Source organism: Scyliorhinus canicula, chromosome 7 (genome assembly GCF_902713615.1).
Source record: "Scyliorhinus canicula chromosome 7, sScyCan1.1, whole genome shotgun sequence".
In the NCBI taxonomy this organism is placed as follows: Eukaryota; Metazoa; Chordata; class Chondrichthyes; order Carcharhiniformes; family Scyliorhinidae; genus Scyliorhinus; species Scyliorhinus canicula.
This window is the reverse complement of record NC_052152.1, coordinates 198,713,077-198,734,977: the sequence shown is the minus strand read 5'-3', so window position 1 is coordinate 198,734,977 and position 21,901 is coordinate 198,713,077. Positions and strand designations below refer to the sequence as shown.

At 50.9% G+C, this 21,901-nt stretch overlaps 1 protein-coding gene across 1 annotated transcript in view; it reads left to right on the top strand.

Moving 5' to 3' along the window:
- Positions 1-21,901, top strand: part of LOC119969691 (glutathione synthetase-like) — a 102,858-nt gene that overhangs the window by 58,126 nt on the left and 22,831 nt on the right. Inside the window, exons 6-11 of the mRNA XM_038803681.1 lie at positions 955-1,071; positions 6,319-6,399; positions 13,482-13,559; positions 13,843-13,912; positions 16,176-16,370; positions 19,061-19,142. Coding sequence (XP_038659609.1) covers positions 955-1,071; positions 6,319-6,399; positions 13,482-13,559; positions 13,843-13,912; positions 16,176-16,370; positions 19,061-19,142 — 623 coding nt within the window. The remainder of the gene's footprint in view (positions 1-954; positions 1,072-6,318; positions 6,400-13,481; positions 13,560-13,842; positions 13,913-16,175; positions 16,371-19,060; positions 19,143-21,901) is intronic.

The window sequence follows — 21,901 nt, the reverse complement described above, 5'->3', positions numbered from 1 at the left end:
TAAAACTTGTGTTTCTCAGATCACACGTGTCAGCCTACAGAAAGTTTTTCGGCAGCGAGTATGTCAAGGACTTTGTGCCGACAACTTCCCCAGAGTCGAGCATTGGCTTAGAAGGGAGATTCTGGGTTAAATATAATTGAATGGCAGCAGCTCAAACGAAGAATAGACCACAGCGATCAGACTGCCTGTGATCAAAGCCTATTGCATTTGTACATTTTGTCAGAGTCATAAAGCATGGAATGAGACCATTCAGCCCATCGTACCTCTGCTGTCTCTTTGAAAGAACAATCCAATTAGTTCCACTTTCATGACCTTACCCCATTGCTCTGAAAATGATTCCCTTTCAAATATTCATCTAGTTTCCCCTTTGAAATTATTATTGACTCTGCTCCCACTTTCCTTTCAGGCAGTGCATTCCAACAGGCTGCACTAAAAACATTGTCACGCCTCTCTCCTCGTTCTTCTGCCAATTGTCTTAAATCTGTTGTTTCCTGCCAGTGGAAATGGCTTCTATAAGACCAGAAGACATAGGAGCAGAATTAGGCCACTCGGCCCATCGAGCCTGCTCCACCATTTCAATCATGGCTGATATTTTTCTCATCCCCATTCTCCCTGTCTATTCTTGTTAAAACTCCTAATTTTTGAGTCCATCTATTAATCTCCCATTAACCGTCTCTACTCTTAATAGTAATTAGGCTTCCCCATTCTCTCCACATAACTGAAGTTGGTCATCCCTGGCACCATTCTGGGAACCCTACCCTTCAACCGCTTCAAGAGATTAACCTCCTTCCTTGGGTATGGCTTGAGTTGGCCACAATACCCCAGCTGAGGGCTAACCACTGATAGGTTTATTATAATGTCCTTGTGTTTTGTGCTCAATCCACTATTTCTCAATCCACATGTTGAGAAAGCAGTGGACATTTATGGCGTGTCTTTTTCTGATGTTCCATGCAGGCATGTCCTTAACTTCTGGGGAAAATCTGACGAAGCAGCTAAGATCTTGACTAACAATGCAGCAAAAGGCATTGCTGAAGGAATTGCGAAAGCTTGGCAACTGTATGGGTCACCAGAGTGAGTAACGTTTGAACTCGAGGTCAGACTGGTAACTGGTCTCGTGGAATGGTTGGAGGAGGAAGTCACTTGAATCTAGAAGCAGTAAATTTGGTCAACTAATGGCTGTCAAATTATTTGTTGCGTAGCTGTGTTTATTAAATGTATGTTTGTTCTAATTTTCTCCTCCAAGCTTGGTATCTTGTTTGAGTTGGGTTCCATGCATATTTCTGGCCTTCGGTGCCTTGTCTAATATCCATTTCTTATATCAAACTAGATAATGTTTTGGGAGGATATTCAGTAATGGAAGATGTTACAGTCAAGCCTGATTTTAGGATCGCCCATTCTCTGGTATTTCTGATGACACTGATTAAGTCTCGGCTCATGTGAAAGAAATTCCCAAGCCTGGCTGCGAAGGAGTCGGTTAAGATGCTTTGGTGGAGACTGTTTATTGCTTGTGACAGAGGTTACTTACCCACTCTAACCCCCCCCCCCCCCACCCCCTCCCCCCCTCCCCACTCTACCCTCCCCACCCCCCGAGTGCTGGCGGACTCTTCTTTGTATACACATCTGAGGATAATTAACTCACCAATACCCAAGACTTGTTCACTTGATTACCTTAAAGCACCAGGTATTTAATATCCATATAGAAGCTCAAGGGACCTGAGAAGGTAAATTCAGTAACGAAAGCAAAGTCTGCAACGCGGCTTACAGTCCAAAAGATTCCAACTGGGACTTCCGATCACACCGGTCCCAGTCTAGGCCGGCTTTTTATAAGCCCCAGTTAGGGGACCTTTACCTACGAGGAGGGGAGTTCGTATTCCCCCGAATCCCACGGAGAGAACAATTGGGCTATCCCTGTGGGTCTCGTGAAGGCTATTACAATCCATCAATGGAACATATTAGATATTAATAGATTCCCCTCTTTTCTCTGAATTAAACTGATAGGCAAACAAAAACTATCCATAAGAAAAAATCCAAAGAGGAGGAACACAGTGGGGAGATGGAGTACGGGGTATAGGCGGGGAGATGGAGTACGGGGTATAGGCGGGGAGATGGAGTACGGGGTATAGGCGGGGAGATGGAGTACGGGGTATAGGCGGGGAGATGGAGTACGGGGTATAGGCGGGGAGATGGAGTACGGGGTATAGGCGGGGAGATGGAGTACGGGGTATAGGCGGGGAGATGGAGTACGGGGTATAGGCGGGGAGGGGTATAGGCGGGGAGATGGAGTACGGGGTATAGGCGGGGAGATGGAGTACGGGGTATAGGCGGGGAGATGGAGTACGGGGTATAGGCGGGGAGATGGAGTACTGGGTATAGGCGGGGAGATGGAGTACGGGGTATAGGCGGGGAGATGGAGTACGGGGTATAGGCGGGGAGGGGTATAGGCGGGGAGATGGAGTACGGGGTATAGGCGGGGAGATGGAGTACGGGGTATAGGCGGGGAGATGGAGTACGGGGTATAGGCGGGGAGATGGAGTACGGGGTATAGGCGGGGAGATGGAGTACGGGGTATAGGGGAGATGGAGTACGGGGTATAGGGGAGATGGAGTACGGGGTATAGGGGAGATGGAGTACAGGGTATAGGCGGGGAGATGGAGTACGGGGTATAGGCGGGGAGGGGTATAGGCGGGGAGATGGAGTACGGGGTATAGGCGGGGAGATGGAGTACGGGGTATAGGTGGGGAGATGGAGTACAGGGTATAGGGGAGATGGAGTACAGGGTATAGGCGGGGAGATGGAGTACGGGGTATAGGCGGGGAGGGGTATAGGCGGGGAGATGGAGTACGGGGTATAGGCGGGGAGATGGAGTACGGGGTATAGGCGGGGAGATGGAGTACGGGGTATAGGCGGGGAGGGGTATAGGCGGGGAGATGGAGTACGGGGTATAGGCGGGGAGATGGAGTACGGGGTATAGGCGGAAGCCCTGAGTAGGGTAAACTCAACCGCAACATGTGCCAGGCTCGGCCTGATTCAATTTAAGGTCGTTCACCGGGCCCACATGACGGTGGCTCAGATGAGCAAATTCTTTGGGGTAGAGGACAAGTGCATTAAATGTGCGGGAGGACCAGCGAACCACGTATGGAAGGTTGACGTGGGACTTCGGGATTCTGACACCCTTTACTGACTTTTTGTTTCGGAGAGAATATCTACGGTACTACCCGGACATTGCCATATTTTCAAATGGCCACTTTCTGGATTGTTGGTGAACTTTAGAAGCTGAACCAGGTGTCAGTGAGTTTTAAGTTGGACACTCCTTTGTTGTATTTGAATCAATTTTTTGGGGAACTTTTGTGATTGTTCTGACTCTGTTATTCTGATTATGTTGTTAAACTGCACTGCTTACCAATAATCCCCAGCCAGTTGGGCGGGTTATAACAGTTCTGTGGAGGAACACCTTTCTGCTGATGTGAAATGAAATGAAATTCACTTATTATCACGAGTAGGCTTCAATGAAGTTACTGTGAAAAGCCCCTAGTCACCACTTTCCGGCGCCTGTTCGGGGAGGCTGGCACGGAAATTGAACCGTGCTGCTGGCCTGCCTTGGTCTGCTTTAAAAGCCAGCGATTTAGCGCAGTGTGCTAAACCAGCCATTGTACCATTGGGGACAAAGGGTGGTTGTGTGTGTGTGTACTGAAGATTTTTTTGTATCCTGTGAATGCTTTTGATATGTCACTGTTGAGTTGTTAATAAAGCACAATACTACCCATGCTCTGAGGTGCAGGAGGGGAATCTGTCTCTGAGCGCCTGCTGCTCCTGGCTGTATTCCTGCTTCCGGACCCGGTGTGTTTCGCATGCCGGCTGCCTTTTCCGGACTTTGAAGCCTGGACCACAGAAAGGGAGAACGGTGCTACGACCGGTTGAATGGAGGGAAAGGAGAGCCTGTTGCTGCTGCCAGTTGCTTGCAGGAAAGAGAGAAGAGAACGCTTGCCATGCCTGGGACTCGTACTTACCACTGGCTGCCTGTCTGTTTATCGGCTTGGAGTAGAGTGAGGAGTGGATTTTGGTTGGCTGCTGTCAGACTTGTTTTTGCGGTTTTGGACTGGACAATGTCTGGGGATCGGATGCCAGGACTGTGAGAGCAGCAGGGCGGTGGCCCAATTGACTATGTGTCGTGTCTGTACTGATGTAGGTAGTGTTTTACTGTTGGGGGATTGTATGGCTATCATTGTATTTCTGTTGTCTATTGTTAATTTGGGCTCAGCGTCTGTGCACTGGGGGTTGAGGGGTGCTAGTGAGGGGGAGGGTTGTTGTCTCTCTCCCTCCTCAACCGCGCACTGCCTGTCCTTTTCCAGTGAACTGAGCTGCTGGCGGGCACCTCTTCACCGATGTGGGGCTGTTGCTGGTGCCCGGGGAGGGTGGGGGAGGGTGGGGGGCGTGCGCTGGCTTGAGAGCTGGCACCTTTGCCGTGGAATTCATGGTCTGTTGGTTTTCATGTGGTTGCTCTGTCTTTGTTTTTGTAAAGGGAGATCCCACTCTCTCTCCCTGCCAAGGTCTGAATCAGTGTGTCCCTTTCCGTTGGTCTGTGCTGCTCGTTGGATGTCTCTCCGCCGATGTGGAGCTACCATTGGGAACAGAGGGTGGTTGTGTGTGTGTGTGTGTGTGTGTGTGTGTGTGTGCGTGTGTGTGTGTGTGTGTGTGTGCTGGCTTGAGAGTTGGTGGCTTTTGTATCTTGTACATGCTTTTGGTGTATTACTGCTTTTTGTGACCATGTTTTCCTTGCATGTAATAATAATAATAATCACTTATTGTCACACGTAGGCTTCAGTGAAGTTACCGTGAGGAGCCCCTAGTCGCCACATTCCAGCACCTGTTCGGGGAGGCCGGTACGGGAATTGAACTGAGTTTTGCATTTCAAGCCAGCTGTTTAGCCCACTGTGCTAAACCAGCACATTGCTGATTCTTTTGTATTTTTGAGTTGTCAATAAACTAAAATACATTATGGGATACCCAATCGTCCCCAGCCAATTGTGTTCAGGCAGGTTATAACAATCAAAAATCTCACCAAGCCTCACAGGAATTCAAGAAGTGAAAGGTGGTTAAATAAACCCCGACCGGTTTGCAGTAAGGGGAGCGATCTGGAACTTGGCATCGGGAGAGGGCCGGGTGAATCGCAAAATGGTTCCAGCCCCAGCACGAATCTCGATTTTACCCTCCCCCACTATTAACCTCCCGTGCCCCTAATCTGTGGCGGACACAGCACGGTGGCTGAATCGGGCTTTTAGTCTCCACTTGTAGGCGGCCGTCCTCTGGTATCAAATGTCGGAGAAATTCCTAAGCCTGGTTGTGGAGACGACAGGAGACTAGATACTTTGGCGAATGTGGAGGTGCAGCGACTGAATTTTATTTTTACATTTTATGCAATAAAAACGGCCAGACAAAATCACCAAAAAGAATCCACCAAAGGACCGGGAAAAGTCTTGGCATCCTCATATAATTGTGTATTTATAACTGAATTTGGTCAGTGTAAACAAGGGATCCAGTCAGGATGTTTGGTTTGGTTTCTTTAAACCAGAGTTTCAGACCAGGGACATCAGGCTGGATTCTCTGTTTTTTGGGACTATGTCCCCCACGCCGTGGTCAGAACTGGACTTTCACGTCAGAAAAACTGGCGTGATAGGGCCACATATTCCTCGCCCTGCAGGGGGCGAGCAGGGAACCGGCGTAAATCAAGCAGCTTTTGCTGCAAATACGGGCCCCTGCACTTCAGGGTCGGAGGCCGTGTATGAGCACGGTGGCCTCCAGCGGCCGCGCCGTGCTCCATGGCGGACTCAGACCTCGGACACTAAAAATAGACACCCCGACGCCCGCCCAAACATTGCCTGGCCATGTATAAGGCCCCCCCCCCCCCCCCCCCCCGACCTCCGATCGGCCCGACACTGACCAGCACGGCCGGGGACTGAGTCTGCAGCCGCCAATCTAGTTTCCCGATCGGCAGGACCACATTAGATCCACGCTGTCGGAACTTCGGCCGGTCGGGGACGGAGAATGGCGGGGCGGGCCTCCAGCAATGGCCGCAGATGGGTGATGTGTGACGTGGCGTACTGTCCGAGTTCGCCACTTTTCGGGGCCTGCAGAATCAGGTAACCGGCGGCGGTCCCGATTCCGTGCGGGGAAATGGATTCTCCGTCCCGCCGCTGGCCGCGATTTCGGCGTCGGGGTGGGGTGAATCCAGCCCATTGTGTTCACCAGGATCGCAAAGTGAATTGATTGTTACTGTTGTGTGATGCCGAGCTCATTGTACTTTTCTGTGTTTTTATCTAGGGCAGCGGTTCTCTTCTTGGTTGAAAAGGACGCGAGGAATATCTTTGACCAGCGCTGCTTGGAAATGGAGCTGTGGGGGAAGTATGTTTCCTGGGCTGTTTATTTGCTGTTAGCTGTTTTGATACACATTTGTAATAAAATAAATCCTTCTGATAATCGTTCCTGTAATGAGCCTCGGGGCACATTAAAGATGCAATGTGAATGCAAAAAAAGGAAATGGAGCTGTGGTATAAGTATGTGTCAACTGGGGTAGGTTAGCAAGGTTTGGGTTTAGGTTATTTGAATATATGACCACATTTGCGTTGTGATAACTGGCGAGAGATGGAGAAGGGCAGGTTTACCACGGCACTTCATTTCAGAAGTTGCTGATTATGTTAACTTTATTCATGATTCTCGTGAAATCTCAAACTAGGTGGCTCAGTGGTATTGTTAGCGGGCAAGTCATCCAGAGGTTTGAACTCCCCGGAGACATGAGTTCTAGTCCCACCATGGGAACTGGGGGAGTTTAAATTCAATTAATTAAAAACAAACTAGAATAAAAGGCATGTTGGTGATGAAACTACTGGATTTTGGGAAAACCCATCCAGTTCACTCTTGTTCAGGGAAAGACATCTGCCACCCTTACCAGGTCTGGCCTACACGTGACTCCTGACCCAAAAGATTATGGTTGACTCTTAACTGCCCTTTGAAATGTTACAGCGAACCACTCAGTTGCATTAAACTCCTCCTGAAACGTTAAATAAGAATAAAACCGGTCAGACCACCTAGGCATGTAAAACAACCATTGCACACCCTACCCAGCCTTCCTGACTACCATCTGGGGATTGCTGCCAAAATTGGGAGAGCTGTCCCATGGATTAGTCAAACAGCAGCCTGACAAAGTCTTATCCAGTGAATCGTACATCACAACTGATGTCCTAGACACCGCCATCAACATCCTTGTGTACGTCCTGTCCCTTAATATTGGTACTGGACCCCGTGATATTTCATGGCATCAGGTCAAACATGAGCAAGGAAATATCTCCTGATGACTGCTGCATACCCACCCCCCGAGCTGTTGGCTTTAGTACTTCTTCATGTTGAACATCATTTGAAGCAGTACTCAAGACAGCAAGGGCACGGATTGTATTCTGGAGGGGGAGGGGGGGGGGGGGGGGGGGAGGGGGGGTGTACATCACTGTCTCGCACCAAGAGTGGCTCGGTAGCACCACGACTGACCGAGTTGGCTGAACCTTGAAGGCCATTTCTGCCAGGCTAGACCGACAGCGCGTAGTGAAAACATATATACATTCGTAAGATAGTCTTTGGAAGAAGTCTGTCATGTTTAGGTAATGTTTGACCTTCTGGAATATGGCTACTCGAGACCTCGGAAGCCTATTCCTCTTCTCCTGTTGGTAGTAGGTCTTGAAAAACTATCTCGGTATCTGTCTCTCGTTAGTACTGACGATTCTACAGGGGCAGATTCTGTACTTTCCCCTGACTGATCAAATCGTTCGGCCAATCCGCTTTTGCAGGATGCTACCAATCCCCTTTTAGTAAGCTTCAAACTCTTTTTTTTTTTGTAAATGGAGTTCCATAACCACTTCAAATTTGCACCAGCCTTCCAAACGTTTCAAATACCTCGGGTGGGATTCTCCGTAGGGCTATGCTGAAATGGGGAAAGGCGACTGGGCGGAGAATCAGTTCTGATGCCAATCGCGGTCGGCATCACGCCAAATCACAATTCTCCGGTTCCTCCACAGTGACGTTAATACGTTCTACTCTGCACGTACGTACATCATTAGTGGGCCTGGCCCAGTATTCTCTGGGGACCCCGAGATGCTCTGCTTCCACGGGGTGGGTGGGGGGGGGGGGGGGATTCCCGACAGCGAGGTTCACTTGTGCTTTTAAAAATCAGCAAATAGGCGCAGGGAGAGAGAGAGAGAGGAAGTAGGACATACAGAGGCGCGACCTTGGGCTGCTAGTCCTGACACTTGCCGGGAAAGGTGGGGCTGATGGAGGGATGGGCCATGGCGTAGGGGTGGACCCCAAACGGGCCTGGAGGTGGAGTCCAGGCACGGACCGTCATTGCCATACCTGCAAGGCAGTCATCTTGCTGCGCATACCACTGACCCACTGACTGGACTAGCCACATTAATACTGTGGCTACCAAGGCAGGTCAAAGGCTAGGAATCCTACGGCGAGTAATTCACCCAGCGCCGGCCCTAGGGTTGCTGGCGCCCCGGGCAAGCTGAACTTCGGCGCCCTTCTGGGGGGGGGGGGCCGAGGGGGGGAGGCGGGCGGGCGGGGCTGAGGCAGGGCGGGGCCGTGGCGGGGGGGGGGGCCGAAGCCGAGGGGGCCGAGGCGGGGGGGGGGGGGGGGGGGGGGCGGGGGCGGGCCCGAGGCGGGGGGGTGCGGGCCCGAGGCGGGGGGGCGGGGCCGAGGCGGGGCCGAGGCGCGGGGGCGGGGCCGAGGGGGAGCCACCGTGCATGCGCTGGTTGGCACCGGCCCAACTGCGCATGCACGGGACCAGAGTCTCTGGCGCCCCCTAGCACATGGCGCCCCGGGCGACTGCCCGAGTTGCCGGTGCCTTGGGCCGGCCCTGAATTCACCTCCTGACCTCACTGTACCCCATCTGCAAGGGACAAGTCAGGAGTGTAATGGAATACTCTCCACTTGCCTGGATGAGTGCAGCTCTAGCAACACTCAAGAAGCTCAACACCATCCAGGACAAAGCAGCCCCGCTTGATTGCTCCCCTTCCACAAACATTCAAACCCTCGCCCACCGACGAACAGTGGCAGCCGTGTGTACCATCTACAAGATGCACTGCAGTAACTCACCAAGGTTCCTTAGACAGCACCTTCCAAACCCATGACCACTACCATCTCGAAGGCAAGAGCAGCAGATACCCGAGAACCCCATCAACTGGAGGTTCCCCTCCAAGTCACTCACCACCCTGGCCCGTGCCCACCTTCAAAGCCCAAGTCTTACACAACCCCCACACAGCACAACTTCTGCACCCATCCCAGTCCATCCCTCAAACCCTTCAGAGAGAGCACCGAGGCAGATCTCAGCGTTGGTGAACAGGTGTTTATTGTGATATATATACAAGTATTGTGACCTAGCCCCTATCGCTCACCTATGTGCTTCACCCATGTCAACTAATTTGGTGTCTAACGTTCTAGCCTTACATGCCCTAGTGCTCCATCTAGTTGGGTCCCCAAGTGGTACATCGGAAGTGGAGGCTGCCTGCTGTGATCCTCGCCTGGATCTGGATCCCCTTTGGCGGCTATCCTCTGGAGCAACCGGGCCGGATGGACCCGCCTGTCTACCAGGGTCACCTGTGGCATGGCACCGCCCTGTTCTGCCATGAGATGTGCCAGGGACAAGTGGGGGAGGGGAATTCAGAGGTGCTGCGGTGTTCCGGTAGCTCCTCTGCAGGAATCACCAGCACATGCCCATCGCCTCCATCGGGGTGCCCGATGGCTACCAGCCTGCTCCTTGGGATGGGGGTGCGGCTGGAGTGAGCTCCAGGGGCACGCTGTCACCTGGCATTGCCAGTCCTGGAAGCCCGCTTTTGCCTAGACCAGGGTCTCAATGCTCGTGGTCATGGAGCACAGAGACTGTGCCACCTCCCTCTTGGACCATGACACCTCCCTCTAGGACTGTGCCACCTCCCTCTGGGTCTGTGCCACCCCCCTCTGGGACTGTGCCACCCCCCTCTGGGTCTGTGCCACCCCCCTCTGGGACCGTGCCACCTCCCTCTGGGACTGTGCCACCCCCCTCTAGGACTGTGCCACCTCCCTCTGGGACTGTGCCACCTCCCTCTGGGACTGTGCCACCCCCTCTAGGACTGTGCCACCTCCCTCTGGGACTGTGCCACCTCCCTCTGGGACCGTGCAACTTCCTTCTGGGACCGTGCCACTTCCCTCTGGGACCGTGCTGCCCCCCCCCCCCCCCCCCCTCTGGGAACGTGCCACCTCCCTCTGGGACCATGCCACCTCCCTCTGGGACTGTGCCACCCCCCTCTGGGACCGTGCTGCCCCCCTCTGGGACCTTGCCACATTACTCAGTGACTGTGCCAGGTCCCTTGTGTCTGGTTCAGGTCAGCCAGCACAAGGCCAATGTTCCCGCCGCCCGCAGCAATGGCTCTTTGTGACTGGGCTACTCTCTGGAGCTCAGCAGAAATATCCATGTGGCCCTGGTTCAAGGCTGCCTGTGACATGGCAGCCCTGTCCCGTGCCTCAGCAACCCCCCGCCCATCGTGCCCCAGGCCTTGGATACCCTGACCCATGGCCGATACCATCGCACTGTCTGGCCTACAGACCCACAGCAATGTGGTTGTCTCTTAAAATGACCTTGGGAATGGGCAATAAATGCTGGCCCAGCAAGCGACACCCATATCCCATGAATGAATAAAAGAACCCCAAGGCCTCCACCTTGAATGCCACTAGTGCGTTGTTGGCATGCGTGGCACACATGATTGGCACAGCCTCTTGTCCCTGCAGGCAATTGGACTTATCGTACTGTACCTGCAGGTACTAGATGGTTGGTGACACCACCTCCTGTAGTCCCGGCTCTGCGCCTGCACCACCAGCATTGATGGGAGCGGCCTTTCCAGGAAGCCTGAGGCCGGTCTGGATGGCAGCTAGTCCCTGGGGTAGGGCCGCCCTCCGACCGTCCGTCCCCTCCGGGGTTCCTACCTCCACCTGATGTACCGCCGTACGTGTGGTGTGCCCCAGATAGCGTGCAGGAGCCTCTTCACTAACATGCCCGACCGAGGTGAGTGTCTTTGGGATGGTGGGGGATGCCAGTGACAGTGGTGCCACAAAGCCGGTTTTGCCTCCGGACGTGTCCTCCGGGTTTGTCGTGGGGTTGCGGCATGAGGCGCTGGTCACCAGCAGGTCCCGCTTCGCCGCTGGGTGTGTCTCAGGGTTGCGGCGTGGGCAGAGGGACCCCAGATGGACCCGCCTCATCGCCAGGTGATCCTGCATGACATAAGACAAGACACATGGTTAGATTGCGGGTAGGGGTGGTGCTACACGTGCAAGAAGGTCATCGCTATTCATTGGGGGCTCACTTAGTTCCCCGATGCCAACCTCCTCCTCGGTAATTGCCGGCTCTCCGACTCTACCCACCAGGCCTAACGACGGTGAGGGGCCACAGGTCCGGCGGGTTCCCTCTAGTCTTCTTCCACTCTTGGCGGTTGTGGGCCATCTTTTCCTGGGGGTGGAACAGATAATGCACAGTGTGAGACACTCGAATGCAGGTAGCATCGGGGGTCCCTGAGTGGTGACGTGTGTGCAGGTCACCTAGCCATGGCAGGTGGTATAGATATTGGCATGCGGTGCAGGGTGGGGTGCGGGTGGACTGCCGGTGAGTATGGTTTGATTGCTCTCTGGGGAGGAGCGGTGACAGTGGCTGGCCAGGGGAAGTTGCCCATCTTCGCCCACTGCTGCCTACCGGTCCGCTTAATGGGGGCCACAAGAGGTGGGGAGGCGGGAGGCGGTGGAGGAGGGTGATGGTGTGGGGGATGTGGGGCAGGGGTTTGTGCCAGGGGCACTGTGGTGGTGACTCACCGTAGATGGCCTGAGGAGGTTGTGCAGCCTTTTCCGGCACTGCTGGCTGCTCCTGGCGGTGGGGCCCATGGCGCTTACAGTCTCTGCCACCTGTGCCCAGGCCCAGCTGATGTCTGCGGGTGGCAGGCTTCTCCTCATCCGGGGAACAGGTGGTGGAATTCTCCACTCCCAGGGAAAAATCAGGAAGGCCGTCGTGAACTCGGCCGAGTTTCATGACGGCCTCGGAGGCCGCTCCTCTCACCTTATTCACCCCCACCCGGGGGGCTAGGAGCGGCGCTCTGTAACTCTCGGCCGCCGGGCGGCACGCCGAGAGTGACGTGACGGCCGCGCCTATGTGGCCGGCTCCAACCCGCGCATGCACGGCTGACGTCACGCCGGCTGACGGCTCCAACCCACGCATGTGCGGTTGCCGTCTTCCCCTCCGCTGCCCCGCAAGACGTGGCGGCTTGACCTTGCGGGGTGGTGGAGGGGAAAGAGCGCGTCCCTATGAGACGCCAGCCCGACGATCGGTGGGCACCGATCGCGGGCCAGTCCCCTCCCGATCACGGCCGTGGTGCTCACTCCCCTCTCCACCCCCCACAAGCTTCAAACGGGCCTTTGGCGCCCATGTTCACGACGGCAGCGACCAGGTGTGGTTGCCACCATCGTGAACCGGTCGCGAACGGCAGGCCGCTCGGCCCATCCGGGTGATTCTTCCGAGCGGGGGGTGGGAGAATCGCGGGGGGGGGGGGGGGGGGGTCAGGGGGGCGCGAAATGAGTCGCCCGGCCCTCCCGCGATTCTCCCACCCGGCGTGGGGAGTGGAGAATCGCGCCCAGGATGTTCCACCCTCGCTCCACTGCATCCAAGAGAGTCCCCAGCTCGGCAACAGCGAACCTCGGTGCCGCTCTTCTGGGGGGCATCTCCTTAGCTGGAATGAGAGTGTGTGCGAAGCGGAGGGCTTATATGCCGCTTGTCTGGCTCTCGAGTGTCAATCCTGAGCCAGCGAATCACACGCCAGCGTTTGTTGGAATTGCACCAGCTCTGTGGTGCCGCTGCTAGCCCATTAGGCTATCCCTTTTGGGGCCGCGGAACTAACACGATTCAGTCCCGGCGTCAGCACTTACCATCTCTGTAACAGAGAACTGTGTCCTGTATGTTTTCAAGAAGCAGTTCGACATAGCTCTTGGAGCAAAGGGGTTCAAAGGATGAGGCAGGAAAGGCTGGACTCGGCGATTGAGTTGGATGATCAGTCATGATCATAATGAATGGTGGAGCAGACGTGGAGGGATGAGTGGCCTCCTCCCGCTCCTATTTTCTATGTTTTTTATGTTTCCAATGCAAAACATCATGGAAAATAATGTGGGAGAGTTAGTCTTGACACATACACCGAAATTCATACGTACTGTTGCTCAATTGTATGGTATGCAAAGCATCTTTTTGGACAGGCGGCAGGCAGCATCCCATTGGTTGAAAACACCACTTGCGTAGTGGCAGTAAGAAGCATAACCGGTTGCTCAAATTTCCGAGATATTTGGTTTTCCAGGGTCATCTGAATTTCAATTTGAAATGAAAAGCTTCAGCAACAGGACTTATTGCTTTTTCTCATTTTGCTTTATCTGTCCAGAAATATTCGTGTAATAAGAAGACTGTTTCTGGACATACATGAGCGAGGGGTCTTGGACGATGAAAAAATACTTTTTGTGTGAGTTTTCTTTGGCTTTTCATCTCCAATGATATAAAGAGTTAGGATAGTGGACTCCTGGAATACCTTACCAAAATAATTGGCTCTACTCTCAAACCATAATTAATGCATCATAGTTGGATTTCTACATGGAGCACTTAAGGGTTTTTGTTTTCTCTTTGGTTGAATCTGGTCTGTTATAATTTAAGGGACTAGGTTTGATTTCCAGAAGGTAATGATGTCTGACCTGAACATTAAAGATGTAAAAATATTTGTAATAATGACTGTCCAAATTGTTGTTTAGGGATGGATATGAAATCGCAGTTGTTTACTTTCGCACTGGTTTCGACCCAATGGATTACCACAATGATGATGTGAGTGCACAATTCCTTTTTGCTTTCCATTGACTCTTGCTGAGCAGCCAAACCAGTAGTAACAAATACATTCAGAGCAACTAACCCTGCACAGACCAGAGTTCAGATGTAGGACATCCTTGGTTTATATAGTACCAATTGTCACTGAATAAATACACTGAGCTGTGCACGAGGTGGGAGCAGAGGGGTGGAGGGAAAGCCCCCTTTTTAGACTTCAGTCAAATGTAACCTTGATCAGGAAACGTTGGTGACTTTTAGAAACAAATTTTTAGAAATGGAAGAGGCCATTTGGCCCTTCAAATCTGTTCCGCCATTCATTATGATCATCCAACTCAATACCATAATGACACCTTTCCGCTTTATCTAACTGCTACTTGAAAATATACAATGTTTTGGCCTCGACTACTTCCTGAAGTAACAAATTTCACAAACTCACCACTCTCTGGGTGAAGGAATTTCTCATCTCTGCCGAAATGGTCTACCCCGTATCCTCAGATTGTGGCCCCTGGTTCTGGAAAACCCCACCATTGGGAACATCCTTCCGACATCTACCCAGTCTAGTCCTGTTAGAATTTTATAGGTTTCTATGAGATCTTCTTTCATTCTTTTGAACTCCAGTGAATTCAGTTCAACTGACTGTCTCTCCTCATGCGTCCATCCTGCCATCCCAGGAATCAGTCTGGTAAAACTTTGCTGCACTTCCTCTGGAGTAAGAACATCCTTGTTCAGTTAAGGAGACCAAAACTGCACACAATATTCCATGGTGAAGCCTCACCAAGGCCCTTTGTAATTTCAGCAAGACACCACTTCTCCTGTACGCGAGTGCTCTTGCTAAGAAGGCCAACATACCATTTGCCTTTTTTATTGCCTGCTGCACCTTCAGCGACTGGTGTACAAGGATACCCAGGCCTCATTGCACATTCCCCTCTCCTAATTTATGGATATTCTGATAATAATCTGCCTTCCATTTTTGCTACTAAAGTGGAGAATCTTGCATTTATAGGTTATCCTGCATCTGCCATTTACATAGAATTTACAGTGCAGAAGGAGGCCATTCAGCCCATCGAGTCTGCACCGGCTCTTGGAAAGAGCACCCTACCCCCTACCCAAGGTCAACACCTCCACCCTATCCCCATAACTCAGTAACCCCACCCAACACTAAGGGCAATTTTGGACACTAAGGGCAATTTATCATGGCCAATCCACCTAACCCACACATCTTTGGACTGTGGGAGGAAACCGGAGCACCCGGAGGAAACCCACGCACACACGGGGAGGATGTGCGGACTCCGCACAGACAGTGACCCAAGCCGGAATCGAACCTGGGACCCTGGAGCTGTGAAGCGATTGTGCTATCCACAATGCTACCATGCTGCCCATTGCCCAGATAGAACCAAAGTATGTATTTAGTTGCTTAGCCATTTATTTGTCCCCATTATAAATTCACCTGTTTCTGACTATAAGGGACCTACATTTGTTTTCACCAACCTTTTTCTCTTCACATACCTATATAAACCTTTACAGTCAGTTTTTATGTTCCCTGCAAGCTTACACTCGGACTCTATTTTCCCTTTCTTAATCAATCCCTTTGTCCTCCTTTGCTGAATTCTAAACTGATCCCAATTCTCAGACTGGTTTCTCTTGGCCAATTTGTACGCTTCCTCCTTGGATCAAATACTATCTCAAATTTTTTTTTAAGCCATTGTTTGCCCACCTTTCCCATTTCATCTTTGTGCCAGGCAGGAATGAACAATTGTTGCAGTTCCCCCACATGCTCCTTGAATGTTTACCATTGCCTATCCACAGTCATCCCTTTAAGTAACATTCCCCAATCGATTACAACCCACCTCGTGCCTCATAACCTCATTGTTTCCTTTATTAACATTCAGGACCCTGGACTCGGAATCAACCACCTCACTCCATTAATGGCCGCTCATCCTCAAGGGGCCTCACACAACTAGATTGCCTTGCCAGTGATCCACAGTACCCAGTCTCGGATAGCCTAGTTGATTCCTCAATAAATTAGTCCAGAAAACCATCCCATATAGACTTCAGAAAGTCCTCCTCTAAAGTAATGTTTGTGAGCATTACCTGCTCACAAACATTACAAAAGATAAGGGACGTTTGAGCGGGTAGTGCGTGTGTCACACAGGATAAGTAATGTTTGTGAGCGGATAGTGCGTGTCTTACACAGGATTAATGGTAATATTGCGCCATGTTGAAAGACGATCGCTGCCCATTTTTTGTTCCTCCTTTGCTACAGTGCTGGGTTGCACGATTGTTGATTGAGCGTTCCAAAGCTATTAAATGTCCGGATATTGCCACTCACCTTGTGGGAACCAAGAAAATACAACAGGAGCTTGCACGCAGTGGAATGGTGGAGAAGTTCTTAACCGACTGCCCAAAGTCCGCTGAGCGAATCCGTGCTACTTTCGTCGGCCTGTACAGCATCGATGAGGTAAAGATAGATGCACTTTACAGCTTCAAAATGCTCCAGTTGGTTGCTCTCCTGTGGAGTGGGGTGGCCAGGTGCACAGATAGTAAATGGTGCCATGCACTGGGGTTTGGGCTGTGGTTAAAGAAAGCTGGCTTTGCAATGAGAGGTTTACTGTACAAAATATAGCCACACAGAGTGAAATCAAACTCATGATTCCACTTTTCCATTCACTCTCCTACGAGCGGGGTGGGAGGTGCATTCTGACATCTAGCCGTACTAATCTACAGTTTTAAAAGGTTAATTAACACACCAAAATGGCCAATTGTTTACCTTCACTACTGGTACCTAGAATTAAAAAAAGACTTTCACCAGGCTACATTTAATAAACTCAGAACAATTGATTTATAACAGAAGAAATCTTTTTTAAAAGTTACAAGAACTGCTTAACATACAATTGTAACCTGGAAGTATAACTTTTCTTAAAACTTCTCCATAGACATAAACACATAAAGGAAACACAAATACAGAGATCGCAGTTAGATTAAATTAAAATCGCTTATTGTCACGAGTAGGCTTCAATGAAGTTACTGTGAAAAGTCCCTAGCCGCCACATTCCGGCACCTGTCCAGGGAGGCTGGTACGGGAATCGAACCGTGCTGCTGGCCTGCTTTAAAAGCCAGTGATTTAGCTTGGTGAGCTAAACCAGCCCCTAGATAAAATCTTTGTGAGAAAAGGCTAATGTTTGCAGGATTCGATGTTGGCGATCTGGAGCTCCCTCATGTAAGGACGGGCCACTGGTCACCAACAGAGCTTCGGTACGGAGAAGAATGTAGAGCCGGATCAATCCCTTTTGTCTCAGCTTTGCAGGTTTCCAAATGCAGACAAGTTGTCCTCCGATCAGGAATCTGTGGCTACAAGTTGATTGCAGCACATGGAATTTCAGGCAAGGCAGGGAGAGAGAGTCAGTCAGTGTAGCCTTCCTTTGCAACTTATTCCCTCCCTCAAAAAAAATTATATCAAAATATTTAGGTTCAAAACTTAAAACTTGTTTCTGTCAGTTGATTTTGAGCAATCCTTTGTCTTTTTCTGGTATTTTCCGACATCAACTAAAGTGATTGCAGTTCAAAACAAACATGCTGGTCAGGTGAAATCTTTGAAAGGGCATTACTGTATTGCTCTCAGTCCAAAAGTGAACATGATCGCTTTGTAACAAAAAAAATCCAAATAATGCAATGCCCTTAATCTTTTTTAAAGTCCAGTGTGTATTGATGAGAGCTTTTCATCAATAGTTTGATTTCAAACTGCGACACTAAAATATTCCTGTGAAACTCACATGAAAATGTAAATGTTATCTTGAGTGCATTAAGGGAGGTTGTCTGGGCGGCATGGTTGCACAGTGGTTAGCACTGTTGCTCCACAGCTCCTGGGTCCCATGTTCGATTCCCGGCTTGGATCACTGTCGGTGTCCGGAGTCTGCACATTCTCCCCGTGTCTGCGTGGGTTTCCTCCGGGTGCTCCGGTTTCCTCCCACAAGTCCCGAAAGACGTGCTGTTAGGTAATTTGGACATTCTGAATTCTCCCTCTGTGTATCCGAACAGTTAACTTCATTGCAGTGTTAATGTAAGCCTACTTGTGACAATAAAAGATTATAAATAAAAGATTATAAAGATTATCAGCGGGATTCTCCAACCCCCCACCCGCCGGGTCGGAGAATCCCCGGGAGGAGGCGCGAATCCCGCCCTGTCGACCCCTGCCGTATTCTCCGGCGCCGGTTTTTGGCCGGGGGCGGGGTTCATGTCACACCAGTCGGGGGTCGTTGGCAGTGGCCCCTGTAGGGCTCCGCCATGGTTGGTGCAGAGAAGACAACCCCCGCGCATGTGCCAGAATACACCGGCCGGTCTGCACATGCGCGGAACCACGCAGGCGGTTCCGCGCATGAGCGAAGTCACGCCGGCCCTTCGGCGCATGCGCTAACTCACACAGTCCCTTCAGCGCCGGCTGGCGTGACGTGGAGAATTCCGCAGTTCTGGGGGCTGTTGATGCCCGAGTGGTTCGCGCCGGTTTTCCTGCCGGCGTGGGCGACTTTGTCCCCGAAGGGAGAATCCCGCTAAAGAACTCCATTTACTTGCATTGTTTTTCTGTCCCTGAATAAACTCCCTGAACAAAAACCTATTAATTGCAGACTTGAAATCTTCAATTGACCCTCAGGGAGAGGGCTCCAGATTTCCACTGCCCTTTAAATGTATGAATACAGGAACAGACTCAATAGTGATGTCTCTTGAAGGTCATAAAGGTTTCGAACAAAGTTCGAGCTCATTCTATAAATAGTACTCAGTTAAGGAGACCCAAGGACATCTCTGGCCAACAAAGAAAGGAATTGACACTCGAGGTAGAATTGTTGGGAGGAAAAGGCGGAGGAGCTAGCATTCACAAGTGCAGCTACTGGAAATCAGTGTGTGTTCCTAAAACCCAACTCCACCCTGAGCGAGTGCTTCAGGAGCGGTAGGAATGGAGGAGGAAATGAGAGGATAAGGAAGAGGGGACACTTTGTGAAGCACGTTGTTATATTCACCTGATCAGTACACTAAGCGTGAAGATCAAACTGGGTTTTCTCACAATGACAAATTTAAGAAAATTAACCCGCAAGAAAGCAAATGGCCTTCCACCGTAAACGATTAATAATCTGACTTGGACTTTCTCTGTGTTGACAGGGTCCTGAGGGTGATGAAATAATAAAGAAAGCTGTGGAAGACCCCGAAGCCTTTGTGCTGAAACCACAAAGGGAGGGAGGAGGTACAATGATGCTGCATTCTGGTTGGAAATTCAAGGACAAATTGTTCTCTTGTATTTGGGTATAAAGGTCACCTGAGAGCATAAAATGCTCGGTTTGATTTTTCCACCATCGCCCTGTCGGTGGGAAGTACCAGAAATAATTTATTTCTTTAAAGTGCCAGAGGGGCAGCAGGGTAGCATGGTGGTTAGCATAAATGCTTCACAGCTCCAGGGTCCCAGGTTCGATTCCCGGCTGGGTCACTGTCTGTGTGGAGTCTGCACGTCCTCCCCCTGTGTGCGTGGGTTTCCTCCGGGTGCTCCGGTTTCCTCCCACAGTCCAAAGATGTGCGGGTTAGGTGGATTGGCCATGCTAAATTGCCCGTAGTGTCCTAATAAAAGTAAGGTTAAGGGGGGGGTTGTTGGGTTACGGGTATGGGGTGGATACGTGGGTTTGAGTAGGGTGATCATGGCTCGGCACAACATTGAGGGCCGAAGGGCCTGTTCTGTGCTGTACTGTTCTATGTTCTATGTCAGCTGGGGCTCAGCAGCAGCACAACCGAGTCAGAAGATTGGGAGTTCAAATCCCACTCCAGGGACTAGAGCACAAAATCCAAACTGAGACTTGATGGAACCATCAATTCACCAGACACATGTTTCCGATGTGAATCTAGGCTTTAATCGACTTACTTCAGAGCCAGCCTGTTACCTGTTGATGAACTCGTAGTGACCCAGGCTGACTCTGGACACGGATACTTATACAGCTGCACTAGGGAGAGGAGTTGTGGGCGGAACCAAGGGTGGAGCCCAGTACAAGTTCCTAAGTGCTCCCAGCGCTACTCCCCCTAGAGGTAGGATGGCGCTACTGCGCTTACAATAACAGTGTGAATTAGTATATATACATTCATATATTACATTCACCACAGGACTTCAGTGCGTTACTGAGAGAGTGCTGTACTGCTGGAGCTGCTGTCTTTCAGTTAGGATGTTAAACTACAGTCAATCTGTTGTGACCAGGGGAAAGAGGTCACAACAAATATTTAAGTTTCTTTTTCACGAGGATATGCCTTTTCCAAATAAGAATGTATTTAACTATTTAAGCTGTGAGCAATAAGGAGCCAATCAAACCAAGTTTTCTCGAGTCAAAGAAAGAGGAAAAACACACACCTATCTGAAATACGGAAGTTAGAGCCCAGTAAATAAAGTTAACAGATTATTGTGGAGTGTCCTTTGCTTGTCCTAGAGGCTCAGATTGTTCAACATTGCGGCCGATTTGGGTTAGTTGGTTTCATGGATGCGTTCAGATAGAAAAGGTGTTGCAATTATTATGAGATCTTGGTTCCTGGTAGATTTCTACCAAAGTCATCTTCTGAAACAGTTAATACATTTGTCCCAAAAGAGAGAGAGAGAAAGAGGGAGAAAGTGCAGTTTTACAGCCCGTTTCCTCTGCTGATAACTTGCTTGACATGCAATCTCCCTGCAGTGGCTGATAGCTTGGCCTGAGATATTTCACTCGTTGTGTATTTCCTGAATGCTCTGCATGGGTCGAAATGAGGCAACCATTGATTTAATATCCAGCACTTTGCGTTTTTAATGGGTGGGATTTTCCCACCCTTCTGGCCAGCAGGATCTTCGGATCCTGCTGAAGGGGGACCCATGCAGGTTCCCTCGTGGTGGGGCGGACAAGCCATGCAAAACAGCAGGACTGGAAAATCCTTCCAGCAGCCAATGGCAAACTGCCTCTGCTGTCAGAAAACAAGCCACAGAAGGGAACGGAAAATCCAGGCCAAAGTCTCTTCCTTCGATGAGCTGAGGTAGATCTTTGAATTATCATAAACATCCCTCTCTTTACACTCCCCTGATGGTTCCCTGTTTGCTTTTTCACCTTAACCTTGGAAGGTGGCCTTGCATTTTTAAATAATTTATTCTGTCTCATTGCAAAAAGTTTGGATGACACCCAGAGGCAAATACAGGCAATATTCTGGCTGTAACAAGGCAGGTTAAAGAGACAGCAAACTCAAATACATCTGTTAGGGGAACTACCGGCTGTTCAGCCACAACAGTTTTGTTCCTCAACTCGACAGCAGACGCAGACAGCATTCTTCTTTCACTGGTTTATTCAAGCATGCCGGGGATTTGTAGCGACCGGACACCTCAGGCAATAAATCAAGTCTTATCTTTGCATTATCTCAGTTATTTGCATACACCAATCAAAGATGCACACCAAGGGCTGGATTCTCCGTTCTGGAGACAAACCTCTCCCACCAGCGGAGACTCGCTACTGGTCTTCTCCGGCACTGGGAGCGGTGCCCAGGGGCAATTCCCTCTCCTTCACCATGCTAATTTATGTATGAAGGAGAACTCGCCGGATTTTGTCGGAATCCCGGTAGCATCTCCCATCCGCACATCGCACACATGGGGCTGGATTCGCCGTTCCTGAGTCTAAGTGCTGACGCCAACGTAGGATCCGTGGCGGTCCGCGAGAGAAAAATCAACGCCACACCCGCACCGATTCTGCTACTGGCGAGGGGCTAGCACCGGCGCCACGCAGAACACCCGCAGAACACGCACAAAATGGTGCGGGAATCGCCGGGTCCGCGATAGACCCTCACAAGGCTGACAAACTGCAACCGCCATACACTATACAGCACCCCCCACCCCCCACACACACACACCGACCGTGCCTGAAAAGATGGCACGATTGTGCTGGATCGTGTCCCCATCCATCCCTCCCCCACAGCCCTGGCAGAAGCCCCCCCCCCCACCAGCGGTGGTAATAGACC